Source organism: Coenobita brevimanus, chromosome 49 (assembly GCF_032717465.1).
Source record: "Coenobita brevimanus isolate Jiangsu-jjx chromosome 49, ASM3271746v2, whole genome shotgun sequence".
Taxonomy (NCBI): Eukaryota; Metazoa; Arthropoda; class Malacostraca; order Decapoda; family Coenobitidae; genus Coenobita; species Coenobita brevimanus.
Window position 1 is genome coordinate 11593878 of NC_137002.1, and position 20600 is coordinate 11614477.

The following is a 20600-nucleotide window of genomic DNA, read 5'->3' on the forward strand; positions in this document are numbered from 1 at the left end:
GCCGTTGACGCCCTGAGTCCCAGCCTGCTGTCATTGCTCCTCTATGGGTTCCTTGTGGGGGTGTCGGGTCGCTCCCTGTGGCACTATACTGCATTTTACCACCATCTGCTGGGAAAAAGTCATGTCCCTGTGACTGGAGGTGGTAAACTTTGGTGTCATAGGTGTGCTAGACTGTCTGTAGGTGTTGGAGGAGGGTGTGCCAGGCTGCGGTAGCAGAGTTCTCATCTTATTGTTCGTCGCAGGTGAGGAAGAGGGTGGATGAGTCGGTGGAGGAGTGGAGGAGTCATTGGAGGTGGTGAGGTCCTCGAACTTGTTGTTTCCGTCCAAGGGGCAGCACCCATACAGCTCACCGAATCTTCATGGTGCTGGTTGTTGTCCTCAGTGCAGGGATGTGTCGAATGCTGGAGATGGACAGTGAGTGTGAGGTTTTATGCCGGGGTAATGTGGCGTGGTGTCTCTGGGAAGTGTAGGTGGCCAGGATTTGTGCCTGGTGTATCATGAGTGTGAGATGATTTAGGGCAGGGGTAGAGGTGTAATTTTGCGGTAAGGTGGGTGGGATGGGAGAGTGGGTGTCGGGCGGGTGGGCGGGAGAGGCAACCAGAGTGTGTGATGGTTGTTTTGAGGGTGGGTGTGGGTGGTGATGTGGGTGTGCAGTGTTGGCATGTGTGAGGTGCGTAGGGCATGCGAGGGCGGCTGTGGGGTGGTAGGGGTGTGGGGAGCACGGCACGGGGAGCAGGGTGTAGGGTAAATGGATGGTGGCATCGTGGGGGCATGGGCCGCGCAGGTGGAACTGTGGGTGTGTGTGGGCGGTGGGCTGGGAGCTGTGTGGGCAGTGATGGACGGCGGCTGGGGCGGGGGTGTGGTGGGCATAGTGGGTGCGGGGGTGTGGGTGGGACATGCGGTGCTGGGCGTGGGAGAGGAGGTGGCGGGTAGCGAGATGGTGGGGGAGCTGCGGAGATTTGGTGGTGTCGGTGGGATGTCAGGCGAGGTGCGGTGCGGAGTGATGGAAGGTGAGGTGGAGGTGGTGGGGGAAGGGGAGGGAGAGAGAGATGAGGAGGGGGAGATGTAGCAGTCGTAGGTAGTGGGGGGGCAGCGCAGAGGTAGTGGGTAGGACGGAGCGCGTGGCTGGGGCGGTGGGAGCAGGAGTGTGAAAGGGGCGCACATGCCGGTTTCGGAGGGTGCGGGGAGTGCCGTGGTACTTGACGGTTACCTGACAGGGGTTAGGGATGTGGATGATGATGTGGGGTCCCTTGAAGCGTGGTGCGAGTTTGTGGGGGGTGGGGAGCTGGGCTATCATAACCGTGTCGCCTGGCTTGTAGGGATTGGAGACAGTGTTGGGGCGGAGGTCCAGGTTATTTTGGAGGTGGGTTAGCCGACGTTTGAGTTGGTGCAATGAGTCCAGTGTGGGGGTCAAAGTGGGGGGTTGCAAATGCTGACAAAGGGGCAGAGGTGGGGTGTTTCCCTGAACACTCGTTTGTATGGTGAAATTCCGTCCTCTTGGGGGCAGGAGTTGATGCCCCATTGCACAGTTTTTACATGGGCAGGCCAGTCGTCATCTTTGGTGGCTTCTATCCGGGTGCAGAGTTAATTCATCAGTGTGCAATGGCTGCACTCTCATATGGCATTTCCTTGGGGCCAGTAATGGGATGAATGGGAGATGTTATAACCGAAGATATGGGCCAGCTCCTCCCATGTCTTACTGGTGAACTTGGGTGTGTTATCTGAGGGGATCGCTTGTGAGATGCCAAAGTACGGGAACACATGCTGAATCAGGGCATCGGCCACTGCGATAGCGTGGTGTTCCTTTGCTGGGCAGGCCACGACGAATTTGGAGTACGTGTCGATGAAAATGATCACGTACTGATAGCCTGATTTTGGAGGTAAGGGTCCCACCACGTCGGTTGCCAACAGCTGCCAAGGCTTGTGGGCGGTAAAATGGCCCAATGGACCTGCGGTATGGGTGATGTCTTTACTGAGGGTGCACACACGGCAGGTTTGGATAATTTCTTTGGCAAGAGTGGAAGGATTTGGCGCCAAGTAGGTGTCATTAAAGACCTGCAGTAATTTTTTCATGCCCAGGTGAATGGCATTGTGGGTGTGCAGGTGTCGTAGAGTATCAAAGGCGGCATCGGGGACAGTATATGCCCTGATGGGGTGAGTAGGTGGTCATCCTGGCGATACAATTTCTTGAAAAGGTGTTGGGGGATCCAGGAGGGTCGCTCCTTGCGATGCCACTGCTGGAGGAGGTCTGGTTCCGGCTGGGCGGCATGGATGGGGAGCCGAGAGAAAGCATTCGCGTTGGCGTGGAGTTTGCCGGGGCGGTACGAGATTTCATAGTTAAATTCCTCCAGGGTTTCGCACCATTGGATGAGCTGGGCTTTATGGGTGTCAGACTGCTGCAACCACTGGAGGGACTGGTGTTCAATGATGATGGTGACTTGTGTCCTGGATAGGTCTGCCCGCAAGTGCTCAAGTATCCAGATGATGCCTAGGCACTCTCTCTTGGTGGTGGCATAATTTTTTTCCGCTTGACTGAGGGTATGGCTGGCGCAGGCGATGATGTGCTTGCAGCCCTCTTGGACTTGCACCAGCACAGCGCTGATCACAATTAGGGAAACGTCTGTATAGAGCCCAAATGGGAGGGCATAATCGGGAATGGCCACGATGGGGACAGAAACGAGCTTATCCTTTAGGTGGGTCGTCTCTTGTCCGTCCAGAGGAATGGTTCCCCCTTTTGGGCCAGGTCGTGGAGCAGCTTGGCAATGTGGGAGAACCCCTTCAAAAAACGGCGGTAGTAGGACGTCTTGTGGTGGGGGTATGTCCGTGATGGCGTGGAGTTTGTTGGGGTTGGGAGCTATGCCAGCCTGGGAGATGACGTGCCCCAGGAATGAGACGGTTCTGGCAGCCAGGACACACTTGGTGGGCTGGAGTTTGAGGTCTACCTGTCGGATCCTGGTGAAAACCCAGTGAGGCACTGCAGGTGGTCAGCCCAGGTCTGGCTGAAAACGATGACGTTGTCCAAGTACGCGAGACAGATCTTCCACGTGAGACCGTTGAGGATGGATTCCATTAACCTGGAGAAGGTGGCAGGGGCGTTACAGAGGCCGGAGGGCAAAACATTAAATTCATAATGTTTCCTGTTGCTGGTCGAGAAGGCGGTTTTACCTCTGTCCTCCGGATGCACCAGGACCTGCCAGTACACTGACTGGAGGTTGAGGGTAGAGAACCAGAAGGTGCTGTATAGGGAATCCAGGGAGTCGTCTATGCACGGGAGTGGAGTGGCATCCTTGGTGGTTACGTCGTTAAGCTGGCAGTAATCGATGCTGAACCACATCGTGCCATCCTTATTCTTCACGAGGACAACGGGGAAGGACCAGGGGCTGGTGGAGGGGGAGACGACCCCGGCTTCGATCATCTCCTGTACCTGACGGTCTTCCTCTTCCCGCTGTTTGGGGTTCTTCCACCAGGATGGCTGTCAGATCGGTGGGCCCGTCGTATGAATCTTGTGAGCCAGGTAGATGGTGTGTCCGATGTTGGCTGGTCCCACTGCGAACAGATCCTGGGAATCCATGAGGAGGAGGTGGAGGGTGTCTGATTGGTGAGTGGAGAGATGGTCAGAGATGGGGACAGGGGGGCGGGGGAATGAGAAGGAGAAGGGACACAGGGCTCGGCTTCCTCCATTTCTCTGATTATGAGCCCTTTAGGGAGGGTGAGGGGCTAGAGGGCGAGGTTTGCGATCTGGACTGCCGTATCATGTGGGGGAAGGAAAGTTGGGGGCAGAAGGCAGGCCGAGAGGGTTCCTGGCGGCAGGAGTGGGGTGAACAGGACATAGATGCCGGAGGGCCAGTTGAGGGACACCCAGGCTTCACGGTGTGGGGGAATGGTGTTGGTGAAGGAAATGGTGGCAGGAAAAGAAAGGGGGGGCAGTGGGGGGGAGCGGAAAGGAGAGGAGGGGGCAGAGTCTTCCAGCAGGGGCCATGGCGTGCAGGTGAAGACGGCCTGAGGGGGGGGGGTCGGGTGATTTTTGGAACTGGAGCTGTCTGTTGTGGCAATCAATGGTGGCTCCTAACTTCTGTAACAGGTCCAACCCCAGGTATTCATCGTAATTGCAGCAGGAAGAGTCGAATATTATGAACTGATGCTGGGTTGACACCGGTTGATGGGTGTCGATGCGTAGGGCCCGTGTTTCCCCACGGATTGGCAGGGGGCCATCCCCCGCATCCACAAGGTGAGTAGCCGTTGGGAATAACGGGTCAAAGGTTGATTTGTGACGGGAGTTGTAGTGGCTATTCAGGCAGGATCTGGCCGCTCCCGTATCGACCAGAAGTCTGGCTTTCACCCAGTTCAGCTTCATCTTTTGGTAAACTAGGGGGCGATATTTGGGGGAAATGGCCCCCGCCACCATTGGAAGGTGTGGGGGTGGTCCTAAAAATCCAACTGTCTGGGGCCTCCTTCTTCTTGCTCCGGCTCCTGTTCCCTGGGTTCGGTCTCCTCCATGGGTGTGGGTTCATCCTTTGTTACCTCATCCTCTAGAGAGGAAACTTTACGTTTGCCTGGGGTGGTGGTTGTTTGTCGTGCAGCTTTTAATTGATCTCTGATGTTGTGCAGTGGGCACCTGGAGCTGCAGGCAGAGAATACCCAGGGATTCAGTAGGATGAGGTTGGAGTTCTCCTTGTGGTTGGGGTGCCGGTGAGTGGGGTGTGCCCTCGGCGGGCTGGGTGCTGGGGGTGGAGCTGGTATGGGACATAGGCAGACGTGGCTTGACTTGGGGAACCGGAATCTTTGTGGGAAACTTTCTTACCACGCTGATTTGTTGAGGTGCAGGACGGGAGGTCAAGAGGTGATGTATCAGTTGAATGTCCTTATCCATGTCTCCAGTCGGGTCATGGATCATAAAGTGCTCTTTGACTATGCTGGGGAGCACTCTCAGAAGAGTATTAAAGGTGTGTTGCTCCCAGGTTTCATCATCTGCCTCCGGTTAGGCAGCAGTGACCAGGGGTCTTCCTTGGATTAAAGTATCGTCTAAGTTGCCATTGAAAGTTAAGCTATCCAGTTGGGATAGTGCCACCACTTTACCTAGTGATGGGGTGATGGCTTGGATCACGAGTTTCGTGAAATTCTGCCAGGTGAGCCCCTGGACGATCTTGGGTGCTATATTAGCTGCCGCTTAGCCCAGTAGTGGGAGTGTGACTGCAATTTTCTGCTTGTCATCCTTAAAACCGATATCTAGCATGATTTAATAATTGCCAGGTGTGTGTAAACATCAAACTGTTCAGGGTCGAACTTAGGTAATTCCACATGCGGTTCAGTTGCCATTTTTCAGTATTTCCTGATTACCTCTCTCGTATGCCCGGGTCAAGAACCACTGCTGTCCACCAGTGTAATGCTAGGTGTTTTAGGGGTCGGCTTTCCGTCCGTTAAACGCCTAGTGTGTAGATGGGCTCTCTTTCTAGACCAGAGCTTAGACAAATAGGAGAGAGGCAGGACACAAAACTCAAAGCAACAACCTTACACATGTAATACTAAGTTGTACAGTGGAATGGGTAGATGTCATGGATACAGATACACTGGATAATTATAACTCTTATATCTAGAGATGGGTTATCAGCATCACGCAGGATACTGCTTGGGTCAAAATGAATAGCACTTGGGACAGAGGTTTCTGTAGTATTACAGTAGTTATAGGAAGTCTAAGTTTTATATATTCGTGGAGCAGCTGGTACTGTTTCACTGCTGGTAAGTGTCACTTTAGCACTGGGGTCTGTGTACGGTTTTAGTATTAGGGGATGTTATCAGATGGTAGCGTATTCACTATAAGAGACCCGTATCTCGCTGCGTGGCCGCGTTCACGGTTGCACTGTCACTTTTACTCACTCCACCACTTTGATATTACCACTGGTGCTTTCTTACTGACTTCCGTTGTGCGGTTAGTTCACTGCTCTGCCTTATGTCACTGAGTCACGGACACTATGCTATCACTGTCACTCCTTTCTGATCTGGACATCATGGTGGTCAGGTATAAGGGCAGCGGAGGTGTCACAGCCTTACTACTGACGGGGCTAGGTTCTGCCGGGGGCCTCTGCATCCAGAGGCCACGGGATTATGCGCTGGGATGTCTTCTCTTGTCCGGGGCTGCAGGTGGCAAAGGGCCCTGTGCTTTTGGGGTTGGGGGTGGGAGTACGACCCTCAGGGCTGGGGCCGAACAAGTGCCTGAACTTCTCACTCAGGCGCCTGACGGAGGACGAAGATTTCCGGCGTCGGGGTGTGGGAAGATCCTGCACAGGGGTCCTAGGGGCAGTCTGGGTTCCCCAGGGCTGCGGTCCCCGGTACTCGGTGGCACCTTCAGGAAGGGGCTGTGGCACCAGCCTACATCGGGGTCCATCAGGTGGATCTTCTCCAGAGCTGGTTGCAGGGAGAAGAGGCCGGGGGAAGTCACAGGGCCTCTCCAGTACTCCTCCAGACTGGGGACTCCCTCTGAGTTGTGGGTGGGAGAACAGGAGTCAGCTTCTGAAAGAGGAGCGGCTACAGGCTGTCTCCTGCCGTAGGGCCCGGCTACTGGCCATGGCCTTCTATGGGCGCGGCTACAGGCTGTCGCCAAGACCCGGCTACTGGCCATGGCCTGGGGAAGGGAGCAGCTACCAGCAGACCCAAAGGCACCTTCAGAGCGGCTACAGGCCATCTCGGGAAGGGCACTTTCAGAGCGGCTACAGGCCGTCTCCTGATGAAGGAGGGAGTGGCTGCAGGCCGTCTCCTGATTCCCCTCAGAGCGGCTACAGGCCGTCTCCTGATTCCCCTCAGAGCGGCTACAGGCCGTCTCCTGACGAAGGCGGAAGCGGCTGCAGGCCATCTCCTGATTTACCTAAGAGCAGCTACAGGCCGTCTTCTTCAGGATGGTTGAGCGGCTTCAGGCCGTCTTGAGAAAGGCACCTTCAGAGTGGCTACAGGCCATCTCCTGACGAAGATGGGAATGGTTACAGGCCATCTCCTTATTACCCTCAGAGCAGCTACAGGCCGTCTCCTTCAGGAGGGTTGAGCAGCTACAGGCTGTCTCAGGGGTGCTGGCTGGAGCTGGAGAAACAGCTCCACCCCGAAGCTGGTTGGGGAAGGCTCGCCCGGAAGGTAGTCTAGTATTCCTGCTATGGTGGCAGCGGGCGAGCTCCGGGTCATAGGGGCCCACGGCCCGGGCGGACTTATGCCGTTGTCGTCCCTAGTCCCGGAGCACCCTCGTTGTTCCTCTATGGGCTCCTTGTTGGGGTGTTGGATTGCCCTGCGTGGCACTATACTGCATTTTACTAACATCTTAGAATATCATGAAAAAATTAAAAGATGCTAAGCTCACTACCACGTGACCCACACACAAGTTATACAACACTGACAAAGAAACCGAGATGTTCAGCTGGGGGCATCGTGACTGCGTTTTCACTGCCTGAGATTCCAAATCGGGGAGTTGGTTTCTGTCAGCCAGTGAGTAGGCTACCTTCTACGTAGGCGCTGGATGGTTGACTGGTTAGGTGAGATATTTGGAAAGTTAATGTTTGAGTGTATAGTATTTTATATTGGCGCTAGTGCGGTTTAAGTGCATATGAACATATTCCCTGAATAATCCCTGGTGTTTAAAAAAAATCCCTAGAGTTCCCTAAATTTTTCAAAATCCCCAGATTATTCCCTAGTTCCTGAAAAGGTACAAATCTGGGGATAATTCCCTAAAAGTGGGAGTGCTGGAGAAGATGTATCATAGAAAACGGATCACCAAGGGAGGCTCATACCAAAGCTCAGACTGTTAACCTCAGGCAACACTGAGCTGCTGAGGAATTTTCAGATAGTTAGGACACAGTAGGCCATAAAGGGTTAATTACTTCATCTTCTAGTCATTTCTTACTCATTTCACCTCTCTTCTTTTCTTTCTTGTGCTCTTCAATAATTTGTCTGAGGCTACCCCCACAAACATATGAGTAATGGCCAGATTCTGGATAATATTGGATTCATTATGTTTATAATGGATTATGGAATGCAGGAAATGAATTTGTATAGGGCCAGTGCATGATTTACATTATCAGAGAGTACTGGCATGCATGATCTGGTTCCATATTGGCCCAAGATATTGGGTGTTAAGGAACTGGATCTTTACTGGCACAATATATGATTATCAATATCAGGCAGCAGTGAATACCGAACACCGATATCATTGGATATGACTTATCTGTATACAGCCTTATGTAATATAAGCATAAAGACGGCTTTAACCCCTTAACTGCGGGGCGTCACTTTTGTGACGCTCGGGCGCAATGGATCATACCGCGGGACATCACTTTTGTGATTCTGTGTTATTTTGAATTATCCCGGGCTTTCAAGTGGTGGCTTGTATCATCTATCAGTACTGCCAATGTCCAACACTAGTGAGCACTCCAAATCTCATCTGTACTCCCATCCATTGTTGACATTTTAGCAATTTTCCTCCCTTCCTGACTCCCCTCCCTACCTGCCCTCCATTACCCTGTCCTCTCACCTCCCAGGCCGCGCTGCGCTAAGCAAATCTCCCCCGGATTTTTCCACAGATTTCATCCATTGAAATAAGCCCTATGCCCTATACTTATACAAAATAATATATACCAAAAAAAAAAAAAATAAGGTAAGTGATAGTGGTATACACCAGGAATTGGCTAATTATCACCTGACAACACCTCACGTGCATTCATTCCCTACATTACCACGGTAATTTCCCCTTTGAATTATGCCTTGTAATCTATGTCTGTAATAAAAATATATATCAGAAAGGAAGGGAGAAGCCTAAGTGACATTTACATTCACCTGGAACTACCTATTTCTTTATGTATTGCCGAGATTTTCTATCAATAATTTATTAGGATGTAAGTTAGCAGCTGTCACCCTCAGTGTCATCGTCAACCCTTGCCTTCTCAGATAAGCTGCGGCATTTAGTTCCTTGTCCTCCGCTATGGTCAAAACATGTCGCACTCGCGCCCCGCCATTTCTGCCGCTTCTGCGCCCATTGCAAAGGGCCCCATGACCTCTACACCCAGAAAAAAGTCGTGAGGGAAGCAGGAAAGGACTAAGTGACTCTGCAGTGGAATGTGAACTAGGGGAATTGTCTATGGTGATGATGGATAGTGATTTTGACCCTTCGGGTGAATAGTGTGATGAGCCAGGTGAGGAAATCGTGCCAGAAAGTGCTAGTACGAGTGCTTCAGTGTCGGAAGTTATCCCTAGCTCCAAGGGAAAGGAGCCGTTAGTGCAGCAAGGGAATGAATTTGGGAAGGGAGTGAAAAGGCGGCATGTTAGCCCCAGAACAATGGCCCCACATGACCCAGCCCGCCATGAGTCCCGAGTTGATTCACCTCCCCGTTCCCCAAGCCCCACTTCACTCATTTCTTCCTCTTCGTCTGCTGAATTATCTCTGGAGTCTTCGTCGTCGGAGTCACCACCAGCATCAACAGTGAAGGCAGGCCGTAGAGGAAGAGGTAAATCCCGAACTAGTAAAAGTAGAGTTGCTACTAGAGTAAGGGCTGCTAGTGCTGTACGGCAACTCAGGGTCAGTGCGAGTGACCTTGAACGGGGTAAATCTGCCTCACAGCCACCCACCACCCTCACCCACCCTACACCGCCACGACAGGGAATCCTGGACGCCTTCGCGTGGACAGAAGGGTCCGATTTTGTGCCAGAACATTTAGTTTTTGATGAGAGTTCCCCAGGAGTACAGCCTGCCTTCACTCTTGACGATAATGCTGAGTGTGTGGACTTCCTTTTGGCCTTCCTAGATGACGAAGTCATGCAGCACATATGTGATCAAACCAACAGGTATGAATCACAACGTGCTGCAAGTGGTACAGGTGCAGCCAAGATGCAACAGTGGTCCATGCTGGGAGTGCAGGAGCTGTATGTGTTCTTTGCCCTCATAGTTCTCATGCCACACTCCAAGAATCATGAGTTGGAAGAATACTGGTCCATGGACCCCTTACTACCCACACCCACCTTCAATAAGTACATGGCCAGAAATCGCTTCCGGAACATCATGGGAAACCTGCACTTTGCGGACAATGATGTACCTTCCCAAACCGACCCACTCTGGAAGATCCGGGAGATTCTGAGCAGAATGAAGGATAAGTTTATGTCATTCTTCCACCCCTTTCAGAAGGTTGTCATTGACGAATCCTTGGTTTTGTTCAGAGAACGTCTTCGGTTTGTATGGTATATTCCAAGAAAACGCCATCACTTTGGAATCAAGTTCTTTGTACTGTGCGACTGTAAGACGGGGTACAATCTTGACTTTGTCATTTATTCAGCCAGCACTGTCGATCTGGATAAAACACACCCCCTTGGCTTCTCAGGCTGTGTAGTGAAAGTGCTGCTTGAAAAGTATTTTGGTGGGAATCATGTGCTGTATACAGACAACTATTATACAGCACCGAAACTTGCCAAATACCTTTCAGAGCATGGCATTGGCTCCTGCGGCACTGTCAAAAGTAATGGTGCCCACTTCCCTAAATTCACAGAGGCAGGAACCTCGCAGCGAGGAGACGTGCACCTACGCAAGTCTGAGAAGATGCTGGCAATACGGTGGCATGACAAGAGGGTCGTGCACATGCTCACCACCGTACATAAGGGGGAAATGACAGACAGTGGGAAGGTCGACCGTAGGACAGGCGAACCTGTGATGAAACCTGATGCTATGTTAGACTACAATATCAACATGCGGCTGGTGGACAAGTCCGACATGATGACTGGTGAGATTGACTGCCTCAGGAAGAATACTGGGTGGTACAGGAAAGTTTTTTTTGCATCTCATAGATATGACGATGCTGAACGCCTTCATCCTGTACAAGATGAAGGTCAAGCCACCCAAGTCCTTCTCCCTGAGGTTGTTTGCCAGGACTTGTGTTCAGCAGCTGCTGGAAAGATATGGTAGGGTGACAGCAGCAACTCCAAGGCGCCATCCAGTAACACTTCGCGACCGACTTGAGCAGAGGGCGTATATGGATCGGCACAGACTGGTGCTAATGCCTGCCACAGACAAAAGGAAGGCTGCGATCCGCAGGTGTCAGGTGTGTGTACATACCACCCGACGCACACCTGAGCACAAACGCCCCTCTTGGCAGTGCGCTGAGTGCCAGGTTCCCCTCTGTGTTACCTGCTTCTTTGATTACGACAGCCAGAAGCAGTTCTAAAAGTGCAAGTGGGAAAGGAGAGTAATGTGGAAATAATGTGGAAATAATGTGTAAATAGCAAGTGAAAGCAATGGATGTTCAGTACATATGATTGAACAGTGTATTATAGTTTTATCTTACTGAAAGTGACAGTGACTACCATAGTGTAAGTGAAATAGAAGGGTAAATATTGAAAATACAATAGAAAATGTAAATAGTAATGTAAGTAATTAGTAATATATGAATATGAGTACAAATACTTTATATTATAACAGTGAAAGTGAATCCGAGGCTCTCTACGTATTTTACTGAATGAAAAATTGAATGACTTCAGTGACAATAAACTAATACTACTGAAGGAAACTTATGGAGAAAAACTCCAGATATATATAAGTGTGATATAGTAATAGAAATATAAAGTGTGAGGGGTTTTATGAATAATAAATGACAGGGTACCAAGAGCGAACTAGCGCAAGTGCGAAGGTCATACGCGCTCGTAATTTTCATTGCTTTCACAGTGTTTTTTTTTTTGGAGTATGGATCCCAAACTACTTCATAATCATGGAATAGTGTTTATAATGTTAATATCTGGCTGTGGTAATCATATTACGGGTTGTCGGGAAGTGTAAAGTGGAGACTTCGTTACCCAACTTCAGAGGTCTCCACAAGTCCTACGGTAACCGACGAAGGCTCAACAAACATTCCAGGAGAAAGCTGAAGGTATGTGCCATAAGCATATGTAATTTTAATTTTCTAGGACTAATAACTGATTTTTGGCAAATATTTTTTGAGAGTCTGTCGGAGCCCGAATAACCCCGAGGGACACGCAAAACATTGGTAAACATGCCTGCGGTGTAAGGTTAAAAAAAAATATGATAGAACAAAATATATAAAAGTTACACTGATCGGGATTCGAACCTACATCACCACACTGAACCAATCATTCCTGTATCCACTAAACCACCATATCATCACACACTTAAAGGCATGAGAGAAGATATTTCCTGTTTTTATTTTTGTTCAGCGACTGCATATTAGAAACTATATGCTTATTTAATATAAAATTGTCTTATTAATCTTGTAAAGCTACTATCAGTACCCAGTATCATGCATAAACTTACATACCATTCATCACAGACCATATTCTCACATATAAGAATATCAAAATGTCAATATTTGGAATGGCAGAATTAATCCAGGACCTCGCCTATAGACCCGTTTGCAAAATGGTGTTGGGGGGATTTCTCACCTGATCTTAGTTAATGGGTCCCTGGACATGACAAATCACGGAGGTGCTTGTCCGCCATCGCGCCACGAATCTTGCTGTGGTCAAATTAAATATGGCTGCCGTGAACAGTGATAAAAATTCACATTTTTAAATTATTTTCAGTAGATACACATGTAATACTTCCAATCCAACTATTTTGAGGGTGAGAAATTCATTTTTGATGTTGCTTTTACCATTCAGGGTCATCTTGACCTTCACCAGTGTGGGTCATCAATATTGCATGAACTTTGCCATTTACTGAATGTTGAATGGAACTCTAATGTTTCTTTTTTCTTCTTTTCAGCCATGCGCATGTTGTTCCTAAATGCATGAAGCTTCATCTCACTGCTAATCATGAATTATTCTACATTACCTGGACCAAGTACGGTAAATTTGGTCGCCTCAATGGAAAGGGAGATAATAAATCCAAAACTCTGCATTATCTGTCAAGAAGATAACAAAGTACCTGTAACTAGTGAAAAGACAGGTCGTGCAAAAATGAAAAGAGCTGCCAAAATTCGAAATGATGTTGTTACAAAGCGTATCAGACTGGTGACAGGGGATGAAGAGGAGAGTGATGACAGTAGCATGTTTGTTTACCATAATACCAACAAGTGCTACAAATTTTACACACATTCTTCCAAGCTTAAAGCTATTAAGGAAAGAGTGCAAGAACTGAAGAGCCTATGGTGTGCCACACAAAAATAACGTCTTCTGAAACTGCTGGATTTAAGAAAACCCTTCGTAAAAGTGTGTTACCCTGTTCACCTCCAAGCTGTGACAAGGATCCAAGAACACTACCTTGCGTTATCTGCGCGAAAGTCGAACACGAGAAATGTCGTGACAAATTCAGAATCTGTGAGTATGGCTGTGCTAAGAAATTCATTGATGCTGCGAGGCACAACAAAGATGCTGTTTTTACAAGAACTGCAGATAGACTGAATGATGATGAAGACAGCTCTGTCAGATCAGTCGTATCTGCAGATTTATACTGCCACAATCTCTGCTGTCAAAACTACATGTGTAAATACGAACGTGACGTTAGACCAGAAGAGCTGGAAAAACTGCTCATCAACAATATGAAGCGTGTGCTGTTCACACGTGCTATCCCATATACTGACAAAATTTTGATGAGTGGAGACTGTTGCACTATGACTGATATTGTTGAATTTGCACTGAGCCTGCTAGAAGAATGAGGTGCTTACGAGCACCTTTCAAAACCGTGATATGAAACAGTTGATCATCTCCCAGTATGGTGAATCGGTCACAATCAGTCCAAACAGTAAGGTGAATGAACCTGAGATTTTTTTTTTTCCTCTGATATCACAGCTGCTGATCTAGCCATAAAGCTGAAGAATCAGGACATAATGAGAGAGGCTGGCAGGAAGTTGAGAGACTCACTTATGGACGTCGACTTTGGTCTGCAGGACAGCTTCTGTGACGGCACTGACTTAAAGACATCATGGGAGAGAACAATGATGCCAGCACCTCTTCTCACATTCTTAGCTGCTCTATTCAAGGTGGAAAAGCACAAGCTCTTCCGAAGTAGTATTAAAGATCTAGAGGATCTTATCCAGCCTTTCGAGGATGAAGATATCAGCCGAGAAGAAAGAGAGTTCCCACAGCAGCAAGATGACTTGCCTTCCGACCAGCAACAACCCTTTCAGGAACAAGACGAGACATGGATCAGGGATCACAAGAGTACACAGCTGCACTGTCTGTTCCAAACGCTTGTGTACAACATCCATAGTGGAAGGAAAAAAACTCCATTACATATGATGCTTGGCCATGCCCTCTATGCAAGAGATCGTAGTAAGAGCCTTCTCACAGTCTTCAATAGAACTGGTTCATGTACAAGCTACCAGACCATTAGAACTGCCCGTAACCTTCTTGCTAGCTATGATGTTAAATGCTCAGAAAAAGAAGAGACACCCTTACCAAGTACTTTTACCAGGGAGGATTACACAATGGCAGCCATGGACAACTCAGACTATGCAGACAGATCATCACTCTCTGGTACTGAAAGTTCACACTATGCAGCCTTAGTATTGTTCCAAGATGCCACAGTGAATAAGCCCCTCCATACACCTCTAGTCTCAGCTGCAGGACTTAGCCACTCTGATTTATTTCTGCGGAAAAAGTTGCCTTGTCAAGAGGTCCCTCCCCATGATAAGCCTACAGTTCGGCATACCTTGCCTCCAGACATGCTGTTGCATCCTGAAACCAAACAAGCAACGTTGCTCGATATGCAAACTGCCCAAAGTGCAGCTGTTAAGAAGGAGTTTTTGATTTCTTTGATCCGTCTAGGTCTGTTAGCAGGATATCCCCATATCTGGGCAGCTGTGCACATACTTGTCTCATCTGCTATGGTGCCAGTGATGCGTGTCGGCTTCCGACCTGTCATATCAAGACCTATTACCGAGCGAGCAACTGTGAGGCACTGCCTTACCAACATTCAGAGTGTACGCAGGCAGCTGAACCAACCGTCAATGGCGGTATTGTGTGATGAAGGTGTGTTCAACCTAGCTGCAGACATTTACCTGCATGAAATGGAACAGTTCAAAGATCTATTTCTCTGTCTGGGTCCTTTCCACTGGACTCGTGTTTTGCTCAGGTGCCAGGGCAGACTGCTCCAAGGTTCTGGTCCAGATGATGCACTGATCGAGTGTGCTGTGTTCGGACCTGGCGTGATGGAGTCAGTCTTGAATGGTAGCCATTATGTCCAGGCTCTCACAGGGATGCTGATTGTGGAGGATCTAATCCATTGGGACATGGATGGGAGGAATATTCTGGAACACTATTACCATGCAAGTATCTGAAACCATCACCTCAGAATCTGCTCAAAACACGCAAATGTGCAGGCAGGTGTGTCAGTCAACTCTGTGGGTGCCGTTCGGCTCGAGTGAAGTGTGTAATTTTTTGCCATGGAAAGAAAGAGAATTCGTCATGTCAGAACCTGCCACTGAAACAATAACTTACACGTGTGATGTGGTGTACGTTTGGAAAAACATTATATTATCTGTTTTCCCTTTGCATAATTTTTTTTTTTATGGAGAAAACGTTATAATTTTATTGCCACTGACACTTTCCATTTAATTATCAATGATATTCAGCCATATATTTCAGAGAAGTTATGACTTTCTGTTTATACCATCATGTCACAAATCAGTATAGTGTGTGTTTTGGTTTAAATCTGAGGTATTAATTTTGGAACCCATGAGTGAATTACAGTCTAGTTGTGGTCACATTGTCCCAAGCATTTGAAGGTCAAGATGACCCTGAATGATAAAAGAAACATCAAAAATGAATTTCCCACCCTCAAAATAGTTGGATTAGAAGTATTACATGTGTATCTACTGAAAATAAAACAAAAATGTGAATCTTTATCACTGTTCACGGCAGCCATATTTAATTTGACCACAGCAACATTCGTGGCGCGGTGGCGGACAAGCACCTCCGTGATTTGTCATGTCCAGGGACCCATTAACTAAGATCAGGTGAGAAATCCCCCCAACACCATTTTGCATACGGGTCTATAGGCGAGGTACAGGATTAAATATTCCAAGAGCAAATATGTATTACTGGTATATTAATATTTTATGGAACTGTTTGCTTCAGTTATAAGGATAATAGTTTTTTCTATGCTGTTTCTACTTAAATTGGCATCTTTCTCTCTTGAATAATGCGTTATAACAGCATCTAATGCATTAGAATATGCTGACAGTCACGATCGAAGATAGACAGGATGTAGTTAGAGCCCTATCTTATTCTGCCACTGAGCTAAGTGAAAAAAAAGAAAAAAGAAAAAGGCAGGCTATGTTAATGAGGCATTAAATTTACACTCCCCAGAACCACATATACAGCAGAGAGGAGCGTGAACACTCACACACACACACACACACACACACACACACACACATATATATATATATATATATATATATATATATATATATATATATATGTATATATATATATATAAAATTATTAAACTTGTAATTTACAGCTAAGGATCCATGATGATTCTGTAGGCAGCATGCTGGCGTGTAAGTAGCGAGGACGCAGATATGAATCCCTCTAATTTCAGACATTCATCGCTTGACAGCAGTGCAGAAAGTAAGGAGAGCTTGGCTTGACATCATACGGTCTTGGCAAATTAATGAAATCTGGGTGAGCTCAATCAAAAATGAAGGCATGAATTTAAATCTTATCTATATCGGATATTGGAATTATAGTGGAAGACAATAATTGGCCCATAATCAGATTGATACATTGCCGTTAATTGGCCGGGGTGCAAACGGATAATGGATTTTCATTGGCCCATTACTGACAGTAGAGCCTGGAAATATCGAGCCAATACTTGATGTACAGGAAAACCAGTACTGGGCCATTATTGTGCCAATCGTTCAATGTTTGTTTCTTTCTTTTCCTCATTCTGCCACTCCAGTCGAACTTGTTTTTCCTCTTCTATTACTGCAACCACAATATTTGCCTTTTCCTCACCATCCCTCAAATTTTTCTTCAACTCACCATTTTCTCTTCAATTTTCATTTTTTTTTTTTTTAACCTGCGGTCATTTCCTATTAGTTCCATTAACAAACTGGTATCATCTTTCTCAACTTTTTACGTTTCCCTCTCAGCCATAACTTCTTTCAGCCAAAGCTTAAGTAATTCACTTTTCAAAACATCCTACACACATTTTCCATGTCCTTTTCTCTTCTAAAGCCTTCAAATGTTTCTAAATCATCAGAAATTTGTTTACTCACATTTAATTTCCCAAGTTGTTTTCCCAGTGCCTGGTTTACTTCTGACGCATTCTATATTGGCGCCTTGGTATAATTTCAGCTTATATATTTTGATATCCTTGGTTCTTTCTCTGGCCCAGGTTATTTGGGTCAGATTACTCAGCCTTATTTAAAATAACAAAACAAGATAGCACAATCCCCACACTACAAAACTAGATAATCAAGAGTCTCGAGGAGATGGCTCAGCCGACGTCTGCCCCATATGCTGTCGTCACCAACAGGACCAGATTAAGGCCGATTCACACAACCCGTTTTGGTTCCGACAGGCAGTCCGGCGGCTAGACGCCGTCGAGATTTCTTTCATGCATTCTAATGTAACTGTTCACATGGTCAGTCAAGCTGACGGCAGCAGCTATCCATCAGCCGACCGACACATCACGGATGTCTTCTCGAGAAATCCTGGCCAGCTAGCTAGCGACTTGACGCCCGCCTGACGGGTTGGTGATGGTTATGCAAATGAGGGCACCGTCCATTCCACGACTCGCTGTTACTGCCTTGTCCATGTAGGTAACACATACATGTACAGTTCATTGTTTGGCATCATGAACGAAAGGCTGATCGAACTTGTGTGTTCTTATGAAGAGTTATTTGATGACTAACAAAAAGTACAGTGATAATCTGCATAAAGGTAAGATATAGAAAGTGACTGGCGAGGAAGTAAACAAACCAGGTGAGTGTGTCATTAGTTTATTATATATGAAAATTGTAACTCATAATCTTTGCAGGCAAAATTCACTGTTTTTTCTAGCCTTAATACAGGGTATGCTATATCACTCCCAAGGCAGTGCTTCAGCAGGACTACTGAAAAATTCTACCTCATCATCTGCCAGTTCTTTATACAGGGTCCAGACTTCTCCTTCGAACTTTCTCTTTTTCAGTGACTGGTGTACCCATAACCTTTTCCTCTTTCCACGAACTTTTCCTTCCTCCTCTTCTGACAGTACAGCAACTGCCCCCAGATTCCTTAGAGACCAAAGGGCCATGATCCTCACGCAACAATGATCACACACACACACACACACACACGATGCTGGACGGACCGGGAACGCGTCTTGTGAATACACAACATTCTGACGGCATCAAGCCAGCGGAATGCTGTCGGAACCAAAACAGGTCATGTGAATCGGGCTTTAACCCTGCTGTGGCCTGGTAAGCAACGCAGACGATTGTCCTGCAATATACAGATCTCTGTTTTCTGTTATTTCCGGTGAAATTTTGGCGTGACCTATGATGGCCTTTTTTGATGGCCTGATGGGTGATGGCCCATATTTGGACGCCCAAAGCGTATATTTATTCCGCTCTGGAAGTCTGGGTGTCCTGTGACTGGCCGTGGCCTGGTGGGCAGTTGCCCATTTTGCCTATACCTGGTAATACGGCCTTGGTCACCATGTGTGTGTTTTGTTACATAGCCTATGATTTCATCATCCTTTGTATAATTCTAACGTACGGTATGCTGCATGTTTGATCACGATTCGCCTCGTAGCTTCCATAGTGACCAGGCTTGCGTGTTCTACCTTACTCCCCCTTCTCCCCCTTGTAGTAGAGTAAGTCGTTCTTTCTGTTGTTCAGAGCAGGACTGTCAACTCTTTGGCCCCTATGGCTTCATTTGTGCGTCCTTCTTGCAAGTTGAATCAAGCTCTGCCGGCCCCTATGTAATGAGCTCAGTCTCTGAATTAATTGCCACTAAGATCTACTCCTCATTTGGTTCACATCTCTGTCTTCCCCTGTATAGTGTATTATCTTTGTGAGTGCTCAGGAAGTCTCCAACCATCTAGCTGCTGTATAATTTGAGTGTGAGTGTTGTTACCATTTTCCTTGTGCTGTGTGGCCTAGGGTGTTGATTCGTAGGCCTGGTAAGGTTTTTGTGATTCTTGTGGAGTTTTAATGTCAGCCATTATTAATAATATTTTGTATCTGTAATATCTTGCATTAACTGAGCATTATCCGGTTTTCTCATTTTATCAGGGCTGACTTAGATAAATTTACTCTTGCTAATTTCGTGTTAATAGAGGCTATTGCAGTTAACCATATATTTAACCTGTTTTTGCCATTATATTATCCTTATGAGTCCTGAATGTTTAGTTGTTAGTTTGAGCATTAAACTTTAGCTTGTAATTTTACCTAACTCTTTTGTTTTGAACCTGGAACTTTGCGGGACAGTAGTGATTTTAGTATTCTCACTTGAAGTGTTCATTATCTCTCTCTCTTCCGTAACATAAATTTGGCGACCTCTTATCAGGATATTCAGGATATTATCACAAGGATATTGCTTGATATTTTGTGACTGTGATTTATTCATGATGTCTACTAATACTACACTTGATGAAGCCGAAGATTTTTTGTCAAATGCGCAAACAGTGTGTGATGTAGAAAACAGAACAAAGAATGAACTTAAGCTTGTTGCTCAACAACTGGGAATTGCTGTACACTCTCATCATTCTAAAGATCAAATTGTTGGCATGATTAATAAAAGCTTGTTTGATGTAACTCTTCCAGATGAGCAAACGCACATTGAAATAGCTAAGTTACAGCTAGCCTTGTAGGAGGCTCGTGCTAAGGAGGCTGAGTTTCAGGCACGTGCTAAGGAGGCTGAGTCTCAGGTTCGTATTCAGGAGGCACAGGCACAGGCTGAGTCTCAGGCTCCTATTCAGGAGGCACAAATTGAACTTGCTAGGATTCTGGTAGACCATCAGTATCGCATGAAACAAGGTGGAACTGGATCATCTAGCTCTGATGATTTTGATGTGGCTAAAAATGTAAAACTTGTCCCTCCTTTTAATGAATCTGATTTAACAAAGTATTTTCAGTTGTTTGAGAGGGTAGCTACAGGTTTTAATTGGCCCAAAAAGTATTGGGCAGTACTCCTTCAGACTGTTCTCACCGGTAAAGCTCAAGTAACTTATGCATCTTTGCCTCAGGATCAATCTGATAATTATGATATAGTTAAGAGCTTGATTCTTAAGGCCTATGAGCTTGTTCCTGAAGCCTATAGAGTAAAATTTAGGACAACTTATAAGCAAGATAAGCAATCCCATGTTGAGTATGCAAAAATCAAAGAAGATCTGTTAGAGCAGTGGTTAAATTCTAAGAATGTAAATTCTGATTTTGATAAATTTAAGCAGATGATTTTGCTGGAGGACTTCAAAAGGTGTATTAATAAAGATGTAAGCCTATATTTTGATGAGAAAAGAATAGATAATTTATCTGAAGCTGCAGTTTTAGCTGATGAATATGTTCTCACTCACAAGAGATATTTTAAAGAAAAAAGGAAAGCTGAGAGTAAGTACGTTCCCTCTACTCAGAGTACAGGTAACAGGAAAGAGAATAAAGATGATGTTTCTCAGGAAGTAAATACCAGCTTCACCTCTA

General features: G+C 46.8%; 1 protein-coding gene across 1 annotated transcript; it reads right to left on the reverse strand.

The window, feature by feature from the left end:
• Window positions 1-1614: 1614 nt before the first annotated feature.
• On the reverse strand, window positions 1615-6085 carry LOC145399530 (uncharacterized). Its single transcript, XM_080272139.1, has 5 exons — window positions 5980-6085; window positions 4463-4733; window positions 2943-3236; window positions 2362-2598; window positions 1615-2146 (listed from the first exon to the last, which is right to left on the reverse strand). The coding sequence occupies exons 1-5, from the start codon at window positions 6083-6085 to the stop codon at window positions 1615-1617; spliced, it is 1440 nt and encodes a 479-aa protein (XP_080128265.1).
• Between the last annotated feature and the right edge of the window lie 14515 nt (window positions 6086-20600).

Excerpts from the sequence above, each read along its gene's own strand:
- LOC145399530 (XM_080272139.1), bottom strand. The coding sequence starts at position 6,085 with ATGCAGAGGCCCCCGGCAGAACCTAGCCCCGTCAGTAGTAAGGCTGTG. Across the intron at positions 2,599-2,942 it reads TTTTCACCAGGATCCGACAG|CGCTGTGCTGGTGCAAGTCC; the intron begins GTAGACCTCAAA and ends AATTGTGATCAG. Across the intron at positions 2,147-2,361 it reads AAAGCCCAGCTCATCCAATG|GGCATATACTGTCCCCGATG; the intron begins GTGCGAAACCCT and ends TCACCCCATCAG.